The sequence below is a fragment of the Triturus cristatus genome, chromosome 1_2, assembly GCF_964204655.1.
Source record: "Triturus cristatus chromosome 1_2, aTriCri1.1, whole genome shotgun sequence".
Taxonomy (NCBI): Eukaryota; Metazoa; Chordata; class Amphibia; order Caudata; family Salamandridae; genus Triturus; species Triturus cristatus.
Window position 1 is genome coordinate 576549935 of NC_140580.1, and position 21047 is coordinate 576570981.

General features: G+C 44.0%; 1 protein-coding gene across 1 annotated transcript in view; it reads right to left on the reverse strand.

Moving 5' to 3' along the window:
• ACTR1A (actin related protein 1A) overlaps positions 1-21047 on the reverse strand; it is a 249474-nt gene that overhangs the window by 127987 nt on the left and 100440 nt on the right. Inside the window, exons 6-7 of the mRNA XM_085606531.1 lie at positions 13487-13703; positions 1832-1924 (exon numbers count right to left, since the gene is read on the reverse strand). Coding sequence (XP_085462657.1) covers positions 1832-1924; positions 13487-13703 — 310 coding nt within the window. The remainder of the gene's footprint in view (positions 1-1831; positions 1925-13486; positions 13704-21047) is intronic.

The following is a 21047-nucleotide window of genomic DNA, read 5'->3' on the forward strand; positions in this document are numbered from 1 at the left end:
CATAAAAAAAAACACATCAGAGGTGCAATTTGGGTAAATTAGGGCATGAGTGCACACCCGCAACATTATGCAGGGGACCTTTATATCCAAACATTCGGTAACATGTTCCCAGTGAGCAAGACCACCCTGCCTACCACAATCAGATATCACTCTTTATTAATTGCTCTTGAAAAGTCCCCTAACTCAACTGCCCGAGTCCAGCAGCTGAGTGGACATTACATAGCGCAACACACAAAGGGCCAGATGAACTAGCCTATTTTCAAGTACCAAACACGGTTATTCATAAACTCTATGTTTTCGACTGCAAAATAGGTATTTCTAATGTAGGAAACTCATTTTAAGAGTCTGTAAAAATGTACCGGGTCGTAAAATGGGTTTCTGAATGGATACTCTTTCACAATTTAGAAGGGCTGTTTTGTGGACATCCCTTCCAAACTGTGAATCTATACCATGTTACCAGTGGTTTGTGACTGGGATTACAGTCAAAGTCTTAAAAAAAAATACTTCATATGAAATCAATCACATGGTGGTCTACTGGCCCTTTCAGGCCCCATTCCCTGTGATTTTACCAGAATCAGTTACAAATTAAAACCTACCAAATGAATATTAATTAAGCAGGTTGGACAGTGACACGTTCAGATACCTTGTTTTGTGAAAGGATCTATTTATACCTAGGATAATTTCCCCAAAACGTTTATGGTCGCATCAGAAATGTGGTACATTTAGCCTTATGTCTAGTACCCAATGAAAAACAGAACCCTGATGCCCTCCTTCAGAGGAGACACTGTACCGGGTGACGCTCCTAGAATGCCCATTACTTACTCCACACAGATGCTGCTATTGCAAATACTATCCCTTGCATACTTTGAAGAACCAGTAAGCCCATCATATTTCATGTATGGAAATGCACCTTACTGAATGGGTAATTAGGAATTACTGCAAAGGTATATTATGTATTATACATTGAAACTTTTGTTGTGAATTAAAGACTTATACTTTTATAACACTGCATGGGAATTCCATTTCTGTGTCATTCAAGTCTTACCAGGAGTTAGTCTTGACTGGTCATCCCTACTAGACGGTCAAAGCTTGAAGAGGAGGTTTTTGGCATTTAGTGAGCTTGCAGAAGTATCTGGATCTCGAGGTTCCAGTGGAAAATGGGCATTACCTGTTACAAGACCTGCCTAATTGCTACAGACTTTCCTAAGCACTAGGCAATGGCCTAAAAGTTGGTCTCTCGAAGACCTGCCTGTGATAGGAACTGAAGCAGAAGGAGTGCCTACCAGTGTTTCACTTGGTTTACAGTGTGCCTGTAAGAATAAACAACATATGATAATGCAAACTAGGAATACGTTCGCGTAAATATTCTGGTACACAATTTGATGCCTAGTAGTGACCCCGGCCCTTCTACCATATTAACCTCTTCAGTGCCCATGACGAGATAGTCTCGTCATGGAGCACGGTCGCGCTGTGCCCATGACGAGACTATCTCGTCATGAACCCCACCCACTAATACAACGCCCGGCACAGGAGGGGGAAAGGGCGTGGCACAGAAGGGGTTAAGAGCTTTCAGTCAACTTTGTATTTTTCTCAATACTGTGGCAGCAGTTCCATAGAAAGGAGCATCTCTAAAAAACGTATCAAAATAAGGCAATACATCACCAGCAGTAATTGGTGGCAATATCAAAATTGTACACAATTAAAGGCAATATTATAGCAGGCTTTGTGAATATGAGTTGTGATTCCCACAAAATGCAAAACAGCGTTCATATATAAATCAATTAGTAAACCTCTACCTATTGATATAAAAAGTACAATTAGCTTTACAAACCTCAATGGTACTTCCATCTGGTAAGTAGTATTGCGCCTTCTCAGTCTCTAATGTCTCATCTTTTTGTGGGTTTATTGACAAGTAACAGGCACGCTAAAAAATAAAAATAGCTTTGTCCAGTAAGCAGGAAAATCTACACAGAGCAGTACATTATCTGTTTTTTAAAAATATTTTAGACAGCCAATCACTAATGGACTACAATCAATATGACAACATTTGGCATCAGATAGACAATAGATTTGAGGGTCTGTTATCCTAGCTTTAAGTGTTAATAATGAAAATAATCTTTGAAATCCCCAGGATCAAGGAATTATTATTATTCTACCAGAAAAGTAAAAGGTGAATGAGGACAAACAAGTACATTGTTACATGACAAACAAGCAAAGCTATCCAAGACAGAAATTAAAGACGAGTGCAAGGTGGAACTTTCAAACATTGCATAAATCGTCTATTAAAAGCATGTCAACTACTAAACGTGATACCCAAATGGATAAATATACCTTTATAATGGTGATCATAATCTGCACACTCATTTGTATGTACCCTGATGTCTTGTGGATTGAACAGACACGGTTTCTCAAAAATACTTTTTAATAGGTGTGGCCAACGCATGGACACAGGAAGAAGCACCCTGACTGAGCTCCGCCAGTTGGGATCTCGCTGAGACCCATGATGCCGCTAGAAGTGGACTGACATAAGAAATTATGAAAGCAGAAGAGTTCCATGAGCAGGGTAGACAGCAGCAAGGGTTGACAAGCAGAATTAGGCCTTAACCAGCACTGATTTTGGATGGGAGTTCAGGGAGAATTGTGGCCGCTATCAAGATGGCCGCCATGTGAGTTGGGGCTTTAGGTGAGAAGACCAGAGCGGATGGAGGCACAGGAACAGACAAGACAAGAAATCAACTGAAATGGTCAACGCAATAAACAGGTGGTAGGAGACAGGTGGATTCACAGCCCCAACACACTATGATATCCGTGGGAGAGGGTCAGCACTGTTGATTGGAAGGCTGCTAAGCTGATCAGTTGGCGGGTGCCATAGGTGACAAATAGTGATATTTCTGTTTAGCCTTCCCTTGTATATAAGCTGAGGCTACCCCCAAACAGCGACTAACACTCGATTGATGGCATTGAGAGAACCTGCTCTTCCGAAAATATTTGGAACGGGGGGTTGGGGGTGTCCAAGAATAGAGGTTGTTCAATGGACTGCCCCAATACATAGATGCACTGCTCTATGTTTGAGCCTCTGACTACTTCACATACTTAACCTAGAACACTGCTTTTGGACCACAAATGCAAGGACACAGAGTATAGTTCATTCCTGATTTAACCTACAAATAGCAACATAGAGGCCAAAGTCAATTACATCAAATACTGGACTGCGCCGTGTTAAGAACATACACCTTTTGGGGTTGCAAAGTTGCTCTAAATCAAAGCAGGATGCAGTTTTCTCTATTGAGACAAACCCACCAACCAAGGCTACTAGCAGGGGGAAAGCACCTAAATCGATGCCTATTAAGGACATGCTCCACACCCAGTACATTGATCACACACAGACACACGGTTGTGTGGAACCCTCAGACACACTTGCCAAAATCTATATGAAAATGTTGACCTCCAGACTCCGGCCACGAAGAACAAGTTTCTTACCTTCGGTAACGCATTATCTGGTAGAGACTATCTAGCTGCAGATTACTTACCTTTGAATTTCCCAGGCGTCAGGCTGGATCCAGAAACCTTTGCTGAGCAATACTCCTTGCACGTGCAAAAAGTACTGACGTCTGCGTGCCTGGGTGGTGCCTATATAGGTGCCGGAATGTCATAATTGACGCTACAAACGTCACGCGGAGCTGAATGGAGCCACCCAACGGCGCACTGGATCCAGCTGATGCCTGGGAAATTCAAAGGTAAGGAATCTGCAGCTAGAAGTCTCTATCAGATAGAAGATATACAAGTACTCGACAGAATTCAGGAAAGACATTAGTTTACTACATCAGGCCTTAAATATTTCGCTCTCAGAACTGGATCATTCAGTTTAGAAAATGGAAAGGAGACTGGACCAGATATAGAATAATCGGACAGAACAATTACATGAAAGGGGCAAGCAAGTCCTTAGAATAAAACCCCTGGAATAACACCACCAAACAATGCTGGACAAACTTGACGATATCAAAAATAGTTTGAAGTAAAGTAATAAATGCCTCTGTGGCCAATAATGACCCAGAAGCTTAATTACACGCTCTCTACTCCCAGCTACTTAAACTAAAGGAAGATAAAGTTATCCAGTTGGACTGCACACATCGGGTGTACTCAACGTTCTAACAAAAGATGAATTTAACACCAGATGTATTCCCATGTGTTGACTACTTTCAAGAGAAAGAGAAGGCTCTTCGATGCCCACAAACAGGAACCGCTGCTTTTCAGGGGCAACACAATCACATTTTTACAAGATCTCTTGTACAATACGCTGGCCAAACACAAAGACTTTAAGGAAATTACCCTACAATAGCAAAAAAGAAAATTCCTTCCATCCGTTCCAGCTGCACTTTGCCATCAATGGAAAATGCAAACCAGTAAGATAGGAGCAGGAGGCAAGGGAATTACTGCACCTGCCGGTATCTACATCTAAAACCATTTTTAGACCAAACCTGCATCCCCAGGAGATTTACGAGGTTAATGGTGAACCCAAATACCCGGTTGGCTTGGCAGGCTGCTGTCCGCTGGCCCCGAAGTTCAGGCGCATTACCAGAGAACACAGCAGCAGAAGCCCGCACAGGGCTCTCCTGCTCCAACAATATCCTACCTGACATGCAGGGCTCAGCGGGGCCACCATGAGTGCAACTTCAGGACTCGGGCGCTGTGATGTCAGGTGCTAAGCCTACCGGCTCCCTCAGTAGATCAGCGGATACACCATCAGCAAGGACATGGCCCGCCCAGCCCGGGAGGAAGCGAGAAAAACACCGGACTAGATCACCACATCCAGTGAGCAAATTCCTGCCGCCAGATGGGGCCAGACGATGTTCCTCTTTTCTGCCTCCTCCTCCCTGCTGTCACGTTCACATGTGTTCCTATTATATTGTTTACACTTAACCTTCTTTCCCCCACAAGCTTTGTACCGTAAAGTTCTAGGTTCTTTGCTGGAGCTTTTGGTAGGCAGTTGTTGCCTGGTGAGGATCCAGACAAGTTGTCCCTTTCTGCTATGGTGTTTCGATAATAAACCTTCATATCTCAAAATTGAAGAAGGGTTTTATTTTACACCTGCCTTCCTGCATAGTGCCAACCCACCTGGGGGCGACGACCCGTTACTAATTGTAGAACTTCGGGGTTGGGGGCAGGAGAGAGTCCCCTGCATCGTCTATGCTGGACTGTGAAATGGCTGAGCCCTGCAGTGGAGGCCCCTACAGCTGGCACCGCCTCATAGGGACATCACAGACACAAGGCGAGAGTGCCCTGCCCAGCGGCGGACACAGAGGATGGAAGTCCTGCCAGCTGCAGCCACCATCATTCATAACACCGCCTTACCAGACACCAGACCACATACTAATCATCCAGATTCACAAAATGAGGTATGTACAGCCTTGGCCCATTCTGCAAGACAGCCATGAACAAAATAATACACAACAGCGGCCTCTACCCCACCCACTCTCTGTGGCAGCCGGACACCTGGGCCTTGGAAACCCCTCAACACCCTCCTTACCCCACGGCGCACAAGTCGGACGCAGTTCTAGCGGCCATCAAAAGCTCCTGAACCTCAATGGAGTCTAAACTGGGCTCCCTCATGACTGAAATAGGGTTTCTTCGTGACAACTATCGCAAGTTGACGGACAGAGTGGCAGATGGAGAAAAGACACTGACCTCACTGTAACCTCAGACAGCCAAACATCAACACTGCATTCAGAATCTGCAGGTCCAGGTTCTCAAGGAGTGGGCAGACGACGAGGAGGGCTGCTCCTAGAGGGACAGTGTCTGTATCCTGGGGCTGCCTGATGGTATCAAGGGGCGAGACCCATTGTCCTCTCTAGAGGACTGGTTCCAAAACGTTGTTGATTTCACTGACCGTACTAAATTCTACTACTTGGAGAGAGCCTATCAGGGTTCCCAACTGGCGGGCCCTACCCGAGTCCCCATCGTGCCCAATAATAGCGAAACTTCTCCATTTTAGAGACTGGTACGCTTTTCTGAAAGCAGCTAGGGTGAAAGTGTGTTGAAAATTGAGGACAAGACTATGTTTTTTCCAGATTACAGAACTGCAACGGCTGTGCAAGCACTGGAGAGAGATGAGCTACACCACCATTTACTTGGCTTATGCTTGAGGAGCGATAATCTGGGTTCATCTAAGGGTACCCTTCAAGGTCCTTGATATGATCATAGACAGAGAAGGCAGTTTCATACCGATGGAGGGACGATTGGAAGGCTCCTGTGTCCTACTGGGAGTATATATGCTTCAAATGTGTTTATGTGGCTAATCTGGAACATGCTCTCTGGGATCCACGCGCAAAAAACACATGATCCATGGATCCTGGGAGGAGTTTATAATTATGCACTCAACCTTCATCTGGATCGCTCCCACAAACCACTTCCCTGCCTCCCACATAAAAAAAAAATGTAATGCAATTGGTGCTATGTAAAGCACTCTGATACCTGATTCGGGTCAAGTTTGCGCTATATAAAACTCTGTAAAATTCAATTAAATCATCAAAAGGAGCGCTTCACGGGGTGGGTTCGACATTGGGGTGGGTTCGACATTGGGTGCTTGTGGATTCCTGGAGGGCTAGACACCCCAACACCTGGGTCTATTAGTTTTAATCTGTCTCTCATACTCTGTACGTGCACCTCAACTGCAATCGCTGCTCCAACGCCGTACTGGGCTTAGTACACCATGCAGACTACCTAGGGCGGGTGATCCCTGATCATGATGCCCTTGTGGTCGATATGCAGTGGAATGTCCATCCTCCCCAGACTCCCATGTGGCATCTCCCCAGAGATTGTCTGGAAGACCCAACCTTTTGTGACTCCCAAGAATCCCATATCCGCCAATACTTTGGGGAAAACCACACATCTACCAGGGCAGTGGATTGGGATGCACTGAAGTGGTAACGAGGGGGCTATGTCTGCAAAAGGTGAGAGGAGTGCATAGGATCCAAGATAGAGAGATCGAGGCCATGGAGTACAAGTTGCTGACCCTGGAAAGAGAGGCAGATAGGGGTGACACAGGGGGACCTGAGCTGGCTAAGGCCAAGAAACAACACTCTGCCCTCTTGAAGCGCCTAAGATTTTTTATTATTTTACATTTTACATTTTACAGAGTTTTATAAAGTGAGAACTTGACCCGAATCGGGTATCAGAGCGCTTTACATAGCACCAATTGCATAATTTTTTTTTTTTGTTAGGCACGGGAGATTAAGTCATATGCCCAGAATCACAGGATGTTCAGCGTCGTTGCCGAGACTCGAACCAAGTTCCCCAGATTCGAGGTCTACCGCCCTTGCCGTTAGGCCAACTCCTCTCCCCAAAGATGCTTCAACTTCAGTGTTTATGCTGCCAAGATACACCGCAAGGTGGATAAGTCGGGCTACCTGGTTAATACGCTGCGACACCCACCCTAGCCTCATACTAGAAATACCCTGCCCAATTGGGAGCACCTTATGCATATAATACATTTTCTCACACAACATGTCACGCCATATGCTCCATCACACCCACTGAAGTGCCTCCCGTGCCCCTCAGGGATATACACTGTGTTTGATCTATGACATTGGCATCACCCCTCCTTAGACATGATAGGTGATCTCTTTGTGGAAGGGAGATTGCTCACCTTTGAGCAACTCGTAACAGAATACAGTGTACCCCCAGGCCAATTCCTAACATATGGACAACTCCGCAACACTTGCCGAGCTTTTTGATCCACAGTGGACAATTAACCCCCAACCCGCGCATTTCTACAGACATTGCTCCAAATGGGAGCCAAACAGAAACTCATCACCTGGCTATACAAAGTGATCAGGAGCTATGCACCAAGTAGGAAGATAAAGGGAGGGTTTTGCATGACGGAGAGTGGGAGCAGGCCCTGGAAGTTCACAAATTCCCCTGGAATGTTCAGTTTAAAAACATTAAATTTTCCATCCTCCACCATGTCTACCTCACTCCCGACCAACTTAATTGCTATTTCCCTCATGCACATATGCGCTGCCCCTGGTGCCAATTGGCAGCAGCCTATGTGTCATATGCTCAGGTCATGTCCCTCCCTCGCCTCATACTGGCTTTTTATACATGCCATTCTATGCGATGTTATGTAGATTTCTTATATATACTCATGGGAGGCCTGTGCCCTGGGTATTTTCAAGCGCCGGAAGCACCATAGGGAGCGCACCCATTTCTCTAACATGGCTCTCCTGTTGGCGAAGAGAGCCTGGACTATAAGCTGGACGGTGACATCAGCAGTGCCTATGGCGGCATGGCACGAGGCGGTCTGCAAAAGGGGAAAGGCGTAGGAAGAGACCCTGCACTATAAGGAGACTTATAGACTAAGCAAAATTCCCATCTCGGATGCCTGGGACACACCACTTGACCAATTTCACTAGCTCATTCCACACATAGGCTCCTCTCCCATTCCACCTCCAGGAACACACACGTTCTTTGCTGCATTTTACTCTACGCCAGCAATAGTCACCCCGACTTTGCTTGTGACCCCCCGTGAGACTCCCCCCGCCAGGCCCCCTGACCATAACCGGTATCTGCGAGCAATACCTAGCTGGCATGCCTTGGTGGGTTACGTCCCACTATGCCCCTGACTCCGCAGCAAGGACCAAAGTAACATCTCATACTAGGCCCAGCTACTGACATCCCTTAGTCCCTGATCCGCTTCTTCACCCACCCCTGCATACCTCTCCCCAGTTCATTGTTAGCTTTCTGAGGCACTGGTTCTGGATATGTCATCAGCCTTACACACACGAGCTGCGTAAGCAACTGATGCACTATTACCCTCTAGAATGTGTAGGCACACCTTCTGGGGTCACCATCAACCCGATGTCTGGAGGTGATTGTATAAAAATGTACTTACTGTTGTCTCTGAACACTGTCGTCAACCTCACTACGATGAAAACTGTAATAATGAGGCCTTATGTTTTCTTGACAAAACTAAAGACAAACAGTTGAAAAAAACAAATCTGAGTGAGATTGGCATTCTTAGACGAAGGAGCATATATCCAAGAGGCCCAAATTCAACCACTGTTGGATTGGAATTACAATCCAGAGAAAAAGCAAATGTTTTCTAAAGTTCCACTACACCACATAATATGTTTGCCCAAAACTCACACATTGCCTCAAGCAACATTAAACAGTTTAGATTACTGGCAGCAAATAACGAGGCTAAGGACTCCACTTCTTACCCTTTGCCAATGACGCCAATAACACATAACTTTGATGTTCTACCGGGCTTGACAGATTTGGGTTTCCATAGCTTGAACCAAGCTTGTAGGCCGTTGCTGAGTGGCCTCTTTGAAACAGAGACCTCTTAAATATGCAGGCAATGAAAGATAAGCTGGGTTTGACTCGAGAATACTAATATCATTCATTTCAAGTATTACAATGGGTAAGCAGCCAGGAAGTTAAAGAGTCTGTAAGCAGAAAAACCATGCACCTGGAGTCCCTGTTTGCAAAATATTTAAGGCGAAAGACACCTCAAGGCTATACTGATATGGCCAAGAACTTAGACTGCTACGAAAACTCAAATATGTATTGAACTGGGAAAGGGGCCTAGAGATGGAGATTCACGACAAAACTTGGAAAAGAGCCGCCAAGTCTTCTATAAGCATACAGCATAGAGAAAATGCCTATATATTTATGACTAGGGGGTACCTTTCCGCCATAAGATTAATGGCAACGTTTTGGGGCTCAAAACTGAATGTGGCTCTTCGCCACTTGCGATGACCTAACATCATGTATCATGCTAATTGTCCACTGTACTGTTCTTAATAGAGATAATATGCATGTAGCTGCCAATATTGGTGCCTTTAAAAAACAAAACAAAACAAAGTTGTTAAAAAACATAAGATATATTTTAATAATTCCCTTGAGGCAGGTACTACACTTATGTAAAATATGGTCATGGCCCCATGCACCACTTGCTTTCTGACCACTGGCAAGTCCCTGATTAACAACGAACCCAACAGTGTAAAGATTCTGCCCATGAGTAAACAGGAGGGTGTTAAGGACAGTATAGAGCTATGGAGTTGAGGTATCAAAGTCACCCTAAATGCAACTTAATCTTACTCTTATATCCTAATTCTCGCCTCTTCCAGAACCCTGGGCAGACTCAACACCGCAAATAAAAGAGGAAGAAAAAGAAATAAAAGGGAGAAGAAAAGGGCAGCATCAGCAACCCACCTAATAACTTAAGTAAACATATTTCTTAAGACCTTTAGTCCAACATATAAATCGCTTCAAATAAAAGCATTGTGAGCTTAGTGGATGGATTTCACCCTTCAAACATGTCACAGTCATTTGACTTTGGGGTATGGACATTCAACACGTGGGTATTGAAGGTGAATCCCCGTGGGATGCCAAAAGTCTTCATACTAAAAAAGGACCCATGGCAAAGGGTACCTAGGTATATTTGGGAAGCATTAGAAATCCTCAATGTTGAATGCCCAAAGTCATCCAGAATCGTCAGAGACACGAGTAAAGGTCAGGTGCACCTGACTGACGGGGACCTGCTCCAGTGAAGAAGTGGAGACTTCTTATTCCCTACTGGAGTCAGCAGGCCAATAAGGCAAATGCCTAATTTCCTCTCATTACACCCTGACAGACACTCATCCCCATGCTGGAAGGCTTTTTAAATAATGAAATAAACAATCATTTTAAAGAAATCCATGCTTCCTCAACAAGTATCAATTGAAGACCATTACCAAGTGTGATTTAAATTCTAAAAGAAATTTGGATTGGATCAAACTGTTCTTTTTGTATGACAGTGCCACTCCTATTATAATAACTTTTTATAATTTGTAAAATTCCAACTGTTTAGTACACTGGAGCAGCGCACACGCATTTTATCCCTCAATGCAAATCTAGAATACAGAGCTGCATGCTAAGAGGACCTAACCGAAGTCTCTGAGGTATAGTTTGTTGCGTCAAGAAAACTTTGTGTGTCAATTGGTGGCTATTATATTGAGATTTGAATGGTCCGAAAGTAAAACATTATAGTTTTAAAATGTAACAATGGAAGATGTCAGAAAGTAGGCCGGTGAAAAGGTTGGCAATATGGAGTCCAAAGGAGAACAGCTTTTGTTTTCATAGTAGATTTAGGGGTATGAGCAGGGGATAATGTATAAGGCATACATGATGAGAAGGCTGGCAACGCTGATAGTTTCTTCAGTGTAGTATATCTTTATGGAGAAGTACTCTTTGTCCATGTCAGTTTTCAATGATGAGTGCCTTGACAGTGAGGAAGTTGCCAACACTCCTTTTCTTGAGGCCTTTCATCTTCCACAGCAACTGTTATGCCCCTCTTTGCAGGCTTTCCTCGCTAGAGATTCTGAGGTAAGGTATTTAGTGCTTTAATGAAAACTTACTTTCAGTCGGCATCCCAGAGCACTTAAAACTCCATTTTCATCATTTGCCTCAGCTTATGCTTCCATGCAGCATGACCCCATCACAGCTGCTGAAAGTTAATATGACCAATTCTCCAGTGTATTTACTCCAGCAAACACTTGACAAGTAAAGTACAATATCCTTTCATGCCTTTTTTCTTCTAAAGAAAGGGCACTTCATGAACAGTGAAGGCACTGTTTACTTGAAGGGCAGGCACAATTAACGGAAAAAATTAAGATTTTACAAAACTGGACAACGTCTCTATTCCTACAAAGTCATAGGGTGAAAGCAAAAAAGATAATCTGGTTGGAAACGGTTTGTCAGAAAAATCAAAAAGGAAGGGCCAGCATCCAAGAACACATGATTGGAGTAGTGGGCTTGAATTAATCTCGGCCACCTTTTATAATCACTTGCCACTCCAAACAGAGACCAGTCATATGCACACCTGGCTCGAGCCTGCTCCAACAGGTACAATCCAGCTCCTGTCCCATCTTGAGAGAAACAAATGCAACTGTTTCAAAAACTGAAGGTACTGCCAGAACTGGCTACCTTAAATGTGTAGTGTGCTTGTTACATACTGACAGCAGACTTAACTGCTGGAAGCAGAACCGTTTCAGCAAGACGTTCATGGCACAAAAGGCAACACATCTCTGGATTTCGTGCTTATTGAGACATATTACTCGATGGCTTTCTTTAAGCGTTGCATTTAAGCACAGAGATAATCAACAGCTTGTGCAAAGAGTCGGCTCAAGAGGGCGTTAAGCAGGGCATGAAAGCATGAAACAGAAGGATGTCAAACAAGGAGCTCGAGACGCCATACCTGTGGTGAAGAGGACTTGGTTAGCCTTACGTTTACTGCATCTACGATGTGCGCCTTCCTAATGTTTCTTGTCTGAAGTTCACAAGCCACGATGGTTCTAACCTATTTACTGCGATGCCATTTCCTGTTTTGACTATATAGAAGTCTTCGCCCTGAGATTGATGCTTCATAACACATTTGTTCCCTTGTTTTTAGTCCCATTCCTCACCTACTTATTTCTCTTTTTGTTCCCGATTTTGTCCTCTACTCTTCAGTGGATTTCTGTTTGAAATTCTAGTTCGGAATGAATGCTTGGCTATATAGAAGGAGTCTTCCTCCTGAGATGGATGCTTCATAACACATTTGTTCCCTTGTTTTTAGTCCCATTCCTCACTTACTTATTTCTCTTTTTGTTCCTGATTTTGTCCTCTACTCTTCAGTGGGATTTCTGTTTTAAATTTTAGTTCGGAATGAAGGCTTGGCTCCTTATTATGCTCTGTAATAATCACTAACCTAAATTGAGAAGTATTCAGATGGTCAAGGAGTTTTTTTCCTACACTTTGCGGCTTTTTCTTTCTAACTGGAACCCTATTAAAGAGACATGTAATACCATCCATATGTATAATAAGTACAGGATGGCACTAAGTCTTAGTGGGCGTAGTTGCCTCTTTCTCAGGCAATTAGAAAGGAACTTTAGAGCACTTCACAATGTCCAGACTTTGACAGTGCAATATTTTCAGCTCATGAATATATTGCCTATTTAGCTCTATTTTCTTGACTACTTTCCCTTTCTCTAAAAGGTGAGGAAAACAGACATTTCAGCTTCCTAGTCACATATAAGCACATTACTAAAATTGTGTGCATGTATATATCTTGTTTCTGAACCTTGTACTGGACATGTATTTTCAAACATTGTTTGCGATTAGCCAAATCTGTTAAAAAAAAAAAAAGTGCTCTGGTGCCCAAACATGGGTAAGACCACTCAGCATACATTACAATCAATGAAAATCCAACAATGAAGTAACCATTTTGTGTTCTACATTCCTAAGACTTTGGATTGGTCATTAAAAAACAGGAGTTTGAAGCCCGATTGCCTTTTGGAATAGTGCTCCTAGGTACTGCGAATGACCATGTGTATTCAGTGCTCAAGAATCAGTAGCATGTGACAACAAACATAATCCCAAGATCAGGCTTGTTTGTAAACCAGAACACACGTCACCCATGACAAAAAATATATTAAACTGTTTTAGGAGTATAAAAATATTATACCTCTTTAATCATTTTGACAATTTCAAACTCTGAAGTTGTGTGGAAATCATAGCCTTCTTTCCGGAGATAAAGGCGCAGGAAGCGGGAGACGTCACGTCCAGCAATATCAATCCTCATGATCGAGTGAGGCATGGCAAAGCCTTCATAAATAGGAACTGCATGCGTAACACCATCTCCTGAATCCAGAACAACCCCAGTGGTTCGTCCAGTTGCATAACTGAAAAGAAAAGCAGGCAAAATAAAGTTCTTCTCATTTATGGTAATACAATGAAGAACAGCAACAATTTCAAGGTCTAACTCCCAAATATGTGATCAACAATTTCCAACTTTCCATAAATACTGCAGTTTTACTCGTGGATGGTTTGTAATTCAGAGTTATTCGAGGTGCATGCCACAAACATACTTAGGAATAGGCTTCTCGAGAATTGTGAAGGAAAGTTTTCTGCTTCTGAGATTGGGAATCTTACCCGTAAAGTGGCACCTTCCACCATGAATACGCACGGACACAACAAATCAGTGCAGACTATGTGGCGACACCAAAGAGGATGTTCAACATTTACTATGCATTTGCAAGGGTTTAGACGAAGAACGAAGACAACTATTAAAACTGCGCCTGATTGAGAGACAGATTAGAACATGCAGGCAGGCAGGTTAGCCTGCAGTTTCGTCCATTTTATGAGCGCAGTAAAAACAAAGCTAACTCTGGCAGTAAACTGAAAAACTGGTCATCAACCTAGGCCCACCAACTTTTACGTTAATCATTGGAATCCTTTATTAAAAGAGACCTTTTGTGGTATTTATTGTTTACAACTACTGTTCCCTTGTGATTTTAAACAGTCTTTTTAGGCTTGTGGGTCAGTAATTGCGGCATAAAAAACCAAATAATTGAGTTATCCTAGACTCAATAATGTGGACATAGGAATCTGCGGACTTACCAGCACGGCAGGTATACAGCAAGGGTTGCAAGGAACCGGACGCACAAGTTAAACGTCGACACTGTGTTATTGATTGCAACTGGGCAAATATGCACTTCTTAGATGACCATTTCAGAATTCTAGTTCGGTCATTGCCCTTAAAGCTAATTTTATTGGAACTCGTACCAGTCTAGCAACTTTTAGGAGAATGGATTTTATAATCGATATCTTGCACTTCTTCATGGCTCCTATTGCACCTTACCGTTCATACTGTACGCCAGATTTTACATTTCTTTTTACAGTATTATGGAAACATCGTAATTCTTAAATGAGTTTTAATCAACTCTATCATTACAAAATGGGTTGTTTTATGTTTTTAGTATAGGTGTTTTACTATGTAGCTGATTGCAAAGGTTTTTATTAATCAGTTTTTCTCAAGTTGTACTGAAAGCCTTACTTAATAGGTAAAAGAAAAGCTCCCTCGTTATACCGGTATAATGCTCGCCAATAAACATTTTAAATCAGGAAGTTAATTTTATTGTGCCCAACTGTCCATTGAAAGTAGAGAGTGTTGAGTACCTAATTATCAATGGATTAAAACCACCAAGGAGTGGATTATTAATAAGTCACTCCTTGGTGAAGAGCCTCACAAGCCTATTTTGAGATGCCACTGAGGACCCAACAAGCTTTCCAGTAAATCACAACTACTACAAACACAATACATTACATATAGTGCCAAGTGTGTCAATTTAAAACTCTCGATTGAGACAGGTACTTGGGCCTTAAAGCACAGTTTAGGGTTAGAGTAAGAAGTAGGCTTAGGTGTGGGAATAGGGTTCAGAATAGGCTACGGGTCACGTTAGTGTTAGGTTAGGGTTTAGGCTTAAAGTTAGGTTAAGTGGTACGATTAGAGGAAGAGGAAGTGTTATGGGTGTTGTGGGTAGGGTATGGGTTAGGGTTCCAGTAAGAAGGAAAAGTATCCTGAAACACCATTTCCCTTAGTGGCAGAGCTTAAAGCTGATTAAGTGATACCATTTGCTCCCAGCTTACCAGACACATTTACAATAATCCTGCACCAGCTACAGCCATCTGGGGATCATGTGAGAGCCCAGCTGTATGGTATGGCCAGACCCCAATGCAGAATAGCCTTCATATAGACATCATTAAATCCATGCAAAACCAGACCCAAAAGATACAACAGAGCACCCAACAATGGTGACTCATACCAACAAAGACGTCAGGCGTTACCAATCGACTAGCCAGATGTGAAAGTCAAGTGAAGCAATTGGAGAGTTACCAAGCCAGAACCCTTGCGAGGACCAATGTAAAAATAGCTCGTACCCCTAACGGAACGCCGTTCCTGCTTGGCGGTTTTGGGACCCACAGCAGTGCAGATCCAAATGGGAGCAGGAGAAGCCCAGAATTGCTGCTCCATCATAGCCCCCTGGTTGAAATGCGGCAGCCACCACCAAATCTCCTCAATGAGAAGTAGACCAGCAGAGTAGAGAATACACTGAAGAAAGAGACCTGACACAGCAGCCAGAATGGCATGGCTGAGACTGAGCAATAGAGAGGATGCATTAATAGGGGAAGAAACCCTCAAACAAAGCTGCCTGCACTCACTTCATACAGTTCAGTGAGCAGTGATTGGAATTTAACTATAAATGAAGACCTTACATTGTACAACCCAGTATCTCCTCACGAAGCCACAACCAATTAGTGTGCAAACAGACAAGCCTGTCTTGGTGAGGGGGCAGCTACACACCTTTCTGAACTGCACAAACATAAAAACCATGTAGATGTCTTAAGTCGGAAGGGTGGAGACTGCACTGGCAGAGCAACTGCTAACTACAGTAGCATTATGAAAACAGTTAGAGAACCTCACTGAAAGGGTAAGGTACCTGGAAAACAGGGACTGAAGACACAGAATGGCAGTTTAAGAGGAATATCATCCTGGTGGGAGGGTTGCCTGAGAGATTCGAGGAAAACAGCACAGAGAAACTCCTTGAGTAATGGATAGCCCAGACAGTGGCAACCCAGGGACTGTCTACATTCTACACAAACACACCACCCAAGCCAAACTGTATAACAGGAAGCAACCCTACCCCCCCCCCCCCCTGCCCCCCCTCCCCCAAACTGCAGTAACATAGGTCTTTCTTCGGGAGGTAAACAGAGGGCTCAGGGAGATGGAAATAAAGTTTGCACTCCTGATTCCTGCCAAGCCAAAGAACACAGTTGCTAATAAAACCTGCTTTTTCATGACCTGCAGGAAGTTTGCCATTAGGTAGAAACTCACACGATAGGAGGAGATAGTTGATCTACCCAAGCCCGACATGAGAGAGAACATCGACAGTGGAGACCCAAAAATAGAAGTGTATGCCCTAGAAGGCCTAAATGCCAAGAAATGTTACAAGAGAGTGTAGGGGGTGGCAAAAGGCCAATGAGATAATGGCACAATGGAAGCCTTTATAAACACTGGAGAAGGTGAAACAAACTCTGAGTCAGAGATACCAATCTACGGAAATTGAACCAGAAAAACCATCAATAACACGAGAACTGGATTCAAGCTAGCCTGGCTGATATGGCGTGATACCCCGAATCCGGTCCCAGGATGCTTGTTTCCAGTCCAGGGAGGACACGGCTTGGGTTTTCGGGAAGGACTGTTCCCATGAGGAGCAGGGTCAAGACTGATTTGCATATGGCTGGGTCCAAACTGGGGTGGCATAGTGAGCACAAGAATGATGGCTTTAACCCAGACATCTTGAATGTTTGATTTATTCAGCATTCTGTCCATCATTTGTTGCAGCAGCACTGGTCAGAAAGAGAGCAGTGTAATTACTATACCAAGCACTCCTTGGACAATCTATATGGCCAGAATTAAATAAAGCCATAATTGAGGATGCTGAGTACCGCTCAGCTGGTCTTTAGAAATGCAAGGTCTAAACTTATGCAGTTTAACTCCCACTCAGGGCTTACTTTACCCCTGAAAAATAATTCAGAAATACAGAGGTACCAGTGCAAAATACCCTAGATGCCTGGAGGACAATTCAAACATGGTATGGAACTGTACTTGACGAGCCCAATACTTGTCAAAGTTAGTAAATCGGACTAGAGCACCACTAACAGATGGGTGGGTGGGTAGGACACCAGAGGACTGCCTACTGGACCAATATCCGCTTCCCAAATAAAAAAAAGCCACCAGTAAACTCAAAGATCTAGACCTAATGCTGGCAAAATGTCAGATCACAATGAGCTACAAAGCGATAAAGGGGCCTAAACAAAATTAACAGAAATCAGAGTTATTAAAAGTAAGATGAATGCAAAAACACCCAGCTCCATATGGAAACTAATAGATGAACGTGAATACCAGACTTAGTTTGTGCACAGAACAACCTATAGTGGAAGTTTTAGATAAGAGACCTCACCTGACCCTACAACGACAATAGGCCTAAAATTAAAAAGCAGCAATCCAAATCACAGACACCGAACACGTCTTGACACAGATGAGAAAGAGGAATGGAGAGTATAAGCTGTGCCACACTATCACCATACAGGCTATTGCTACAAAGAAGGAGGATCACTAATGTATCACAGTTGAATGTATGTTCTTATTCTAAAGCTCCTGCAGCAGTAAGAATGGAAAATGCCCAAGAAACAGTTGAGAAAGTACATTAAGACTCATTATACTAAAATGTAGAAGTTACTTTAATTACAGTCTCAGATATATGCCATACAACATGCTGCTTCTTTATCATTAGATAAAATAATAAAATGTGATTAACACCACTTCTTGATCATGGGCATTTTTCTTAATTCAAAATACTGCCCATGTGCAGGATCTTCAAACCCATAAAACAGACAAAGAAAATAGCTTCTAATAAAATGTTACGGGCTGCCTGGCCTCAGCTGGCATGACCCTTTTATGGACTGGTTTTGCAGAATGACTCTCAAGGGTGTAGTCAAAGACTAAGAATATGGCATATTCTGGTGGAGGGGCAATCCAGATGGTTATGCACACTTGTGGTGCCCATTGGTCTTTGATGCTTCATCAAATGAGTGAGAGTATTGAAGATCACCCGACTGTCATGGAAGGAAAGAAGGATTTTGTTTCTCCATCAAGGTCCACCAAAAAACACTTGGCCATCAGTTGGCCTTAAAAAAAGCCATGTGGTTTGGATTTCATTAACCTCTTCTGTGGTTGAGCACATCCTTTCATGTCAATGGCACTATAACCATGGGAGAAACTTCTCTAAACATCAAGGGCTCTCTCTCTTTGTATTGCGGAACAAAGAAACGGACATTATCTTTGGAGGAATCTTCTTTGCAGGTTCACGGGGGGTGGGGTGACAAGAAGGGTGAGAGAAGAGCCCCTTTTGCTATCCTGAACCACAAACCTTCAGCCCAGCATAGTGTTATGCATTCTTTCCATTACAGGCAGCAATCTTAAGCAGAAACAGTTAATTTTCTACACCTACAATGATGAAAAATGTTTAAAAATAGGAGGGCGCACTATGATTTGGTCCTCACCAAACCAAGTTTCCTACAGTGATCTGTTAAAACAAAAAGTTTAAAAAAAGAGTTTTGACTATAGATCACTTTGTCTTAGGTCTGAATAAACTGTAAGGTAAATGTCAAGATAAGCATAACAACTCTGACCTACGAAAATATATCTGGGAGAAAAGATGAAAAAAACAGAGCTGTATGCTCACAAACCTACTAACAGAAAGGAAAAACCAGAGGAATAATTGTCAGTATGATACATGCTGGAACTGTGAAGGTTCTTCATCAGCCTGATCTTGACAGCAGCATGGTTTCAACTGCATCAGATTGCATATCTAAGTAAATAATTTCCTTTATTTACTTTTTAAATCTTTAGGTACGGAAAATGAAAAAGTAGTTTGGGTAGCAAGATTGCTAAGTCTCTCCTTAAGTACTTTTTTAAATGTCTAAATGATTTTTTATGTGTATCTTACACAACTGTGTTTAAAGATAAAAAGTGAAAAGCAAATGTAATGGAGAGTCTATAAAAGAATTTTTTTGCTTTACATGAAGATTTTATACTCTTGTTTTAACAGTGTTTTTAGATCCGACGTAGGGACTGGTGGAAGTTAAATGAGGGTACAAAGGAGATATTATACAGCGTTTATGAATTTTAACATTATCATGGTTGAGAAATAGCGTTACTATCAATGTAGACCTATAATAAAGTTTTACTCTTGTAGTCACTAGCAGTTTAATTAATTAGTTTCATACCTGGTCTGTATAGCTATAGCAAAACACACAAGATGATGGACGGAATGTTGCACATTGGCAAAACATTCACCCCCAGTCACAGATCTGGGTTTAATCCATCGTTATTTTGCTCACCACGCCACCCCAGTTCAGACATGGACATATGCAAATCAGTCTGTATAGCTATAGGTCAGAATAGTCATTATAATGTGGGGGGCGGAGCTTGGCTCGCACACGAATGGCTTCCTGAGTCTTGAGCTCCGATGCGCAGTGCTACTATCCGTTGATTATCCTGCCCCACTACCGCCGGGATTCCGATTTAAATGTTGTGGCCTGAGGTCGGATGCCAGTGCGCGCCAGGAGGCTGAAAAGCGGAGCTCAGAGGGACGCTGTGCTGCTGGTTGACGACTATCAGAGCGGAGTGCGGAGGAGGGCCGCTGATCCCCTTGCTCTGGTGACGGAGGCTGCCGGGCGACGTAGCCGTGCGTGCGGCTGAACTGCGTGCGGGGTGCCGGCCCCTCGCATCGCCATTGCTGTAATTGCCTCGCAGAGGGTGGCCTGCCAGCTGTGCAGCAGCGGAGACACTGCGGGGGCTACTGCGACGTCACTGTAAGTCGTGCAGGCGGAGTGCTGGAGCGGTGTCTAGGGCAGCTGCCGGCCTGAGTATAGTCCCGCCATTACTCTACAACTAAGGAGGGGTGCCGAGGGCCACGCTGTACTGCCCAGCTAGGTGGCTGTGATCGCTGTCCTGGTGGAGAGGTGACCTCGTCGAGGCGCAGGCTGGCTGGGTGGTGGAGGCCCCCCCCCCCCGGTGCAGACAAGAGCGCACACGTGGCGCGCCCGGGTGGCGGCATCAACAGCACTGCCGGGGCGCCCTGGGGCCGGCACGGAGCATACCAGGGTTGGCGCAAATACAGTACTTGGAGGTGGTGGCTTCGTGGGAGCTATTCCAGCTCACACCAGTGTGAAGGTCACTGTCACCCTGCAGGAGTGCGTGCGGATCCGCCCCACGGACTGCCATTGGTGTTGGGCTGGGTCGTGGATGAGAGGACCTGGCCATTAAGTGGTGGCGATCTTTTGGCAGATACCAGTCTGTGGCTACGCAGAATCCCCTGGTGATAACTTGTTGGCTGCGGTTGGAGGTGCAGTGTCGCGGTGAAGCGCACGATGGGCAAAACCGACAAGTCGCAGCCGAAACTAACCTTTGAGCAGAAGCGCCCCAAGACCCCGGCTAATACCGAGGGGGCGAGTGGCGATGCGCCGGGGGAAGAACAGGATATCCGGAGCTTGTTGCTCACGATGGACAAGGGGTTGCAGACTGGCATAGCCTCCCTAGGGGCCAAGATTGACGCCCTTTCGTATCAAATGGACCGTATGGCGGAGCGTTTGGACAAGCACGCGGAGTGATTGGACCA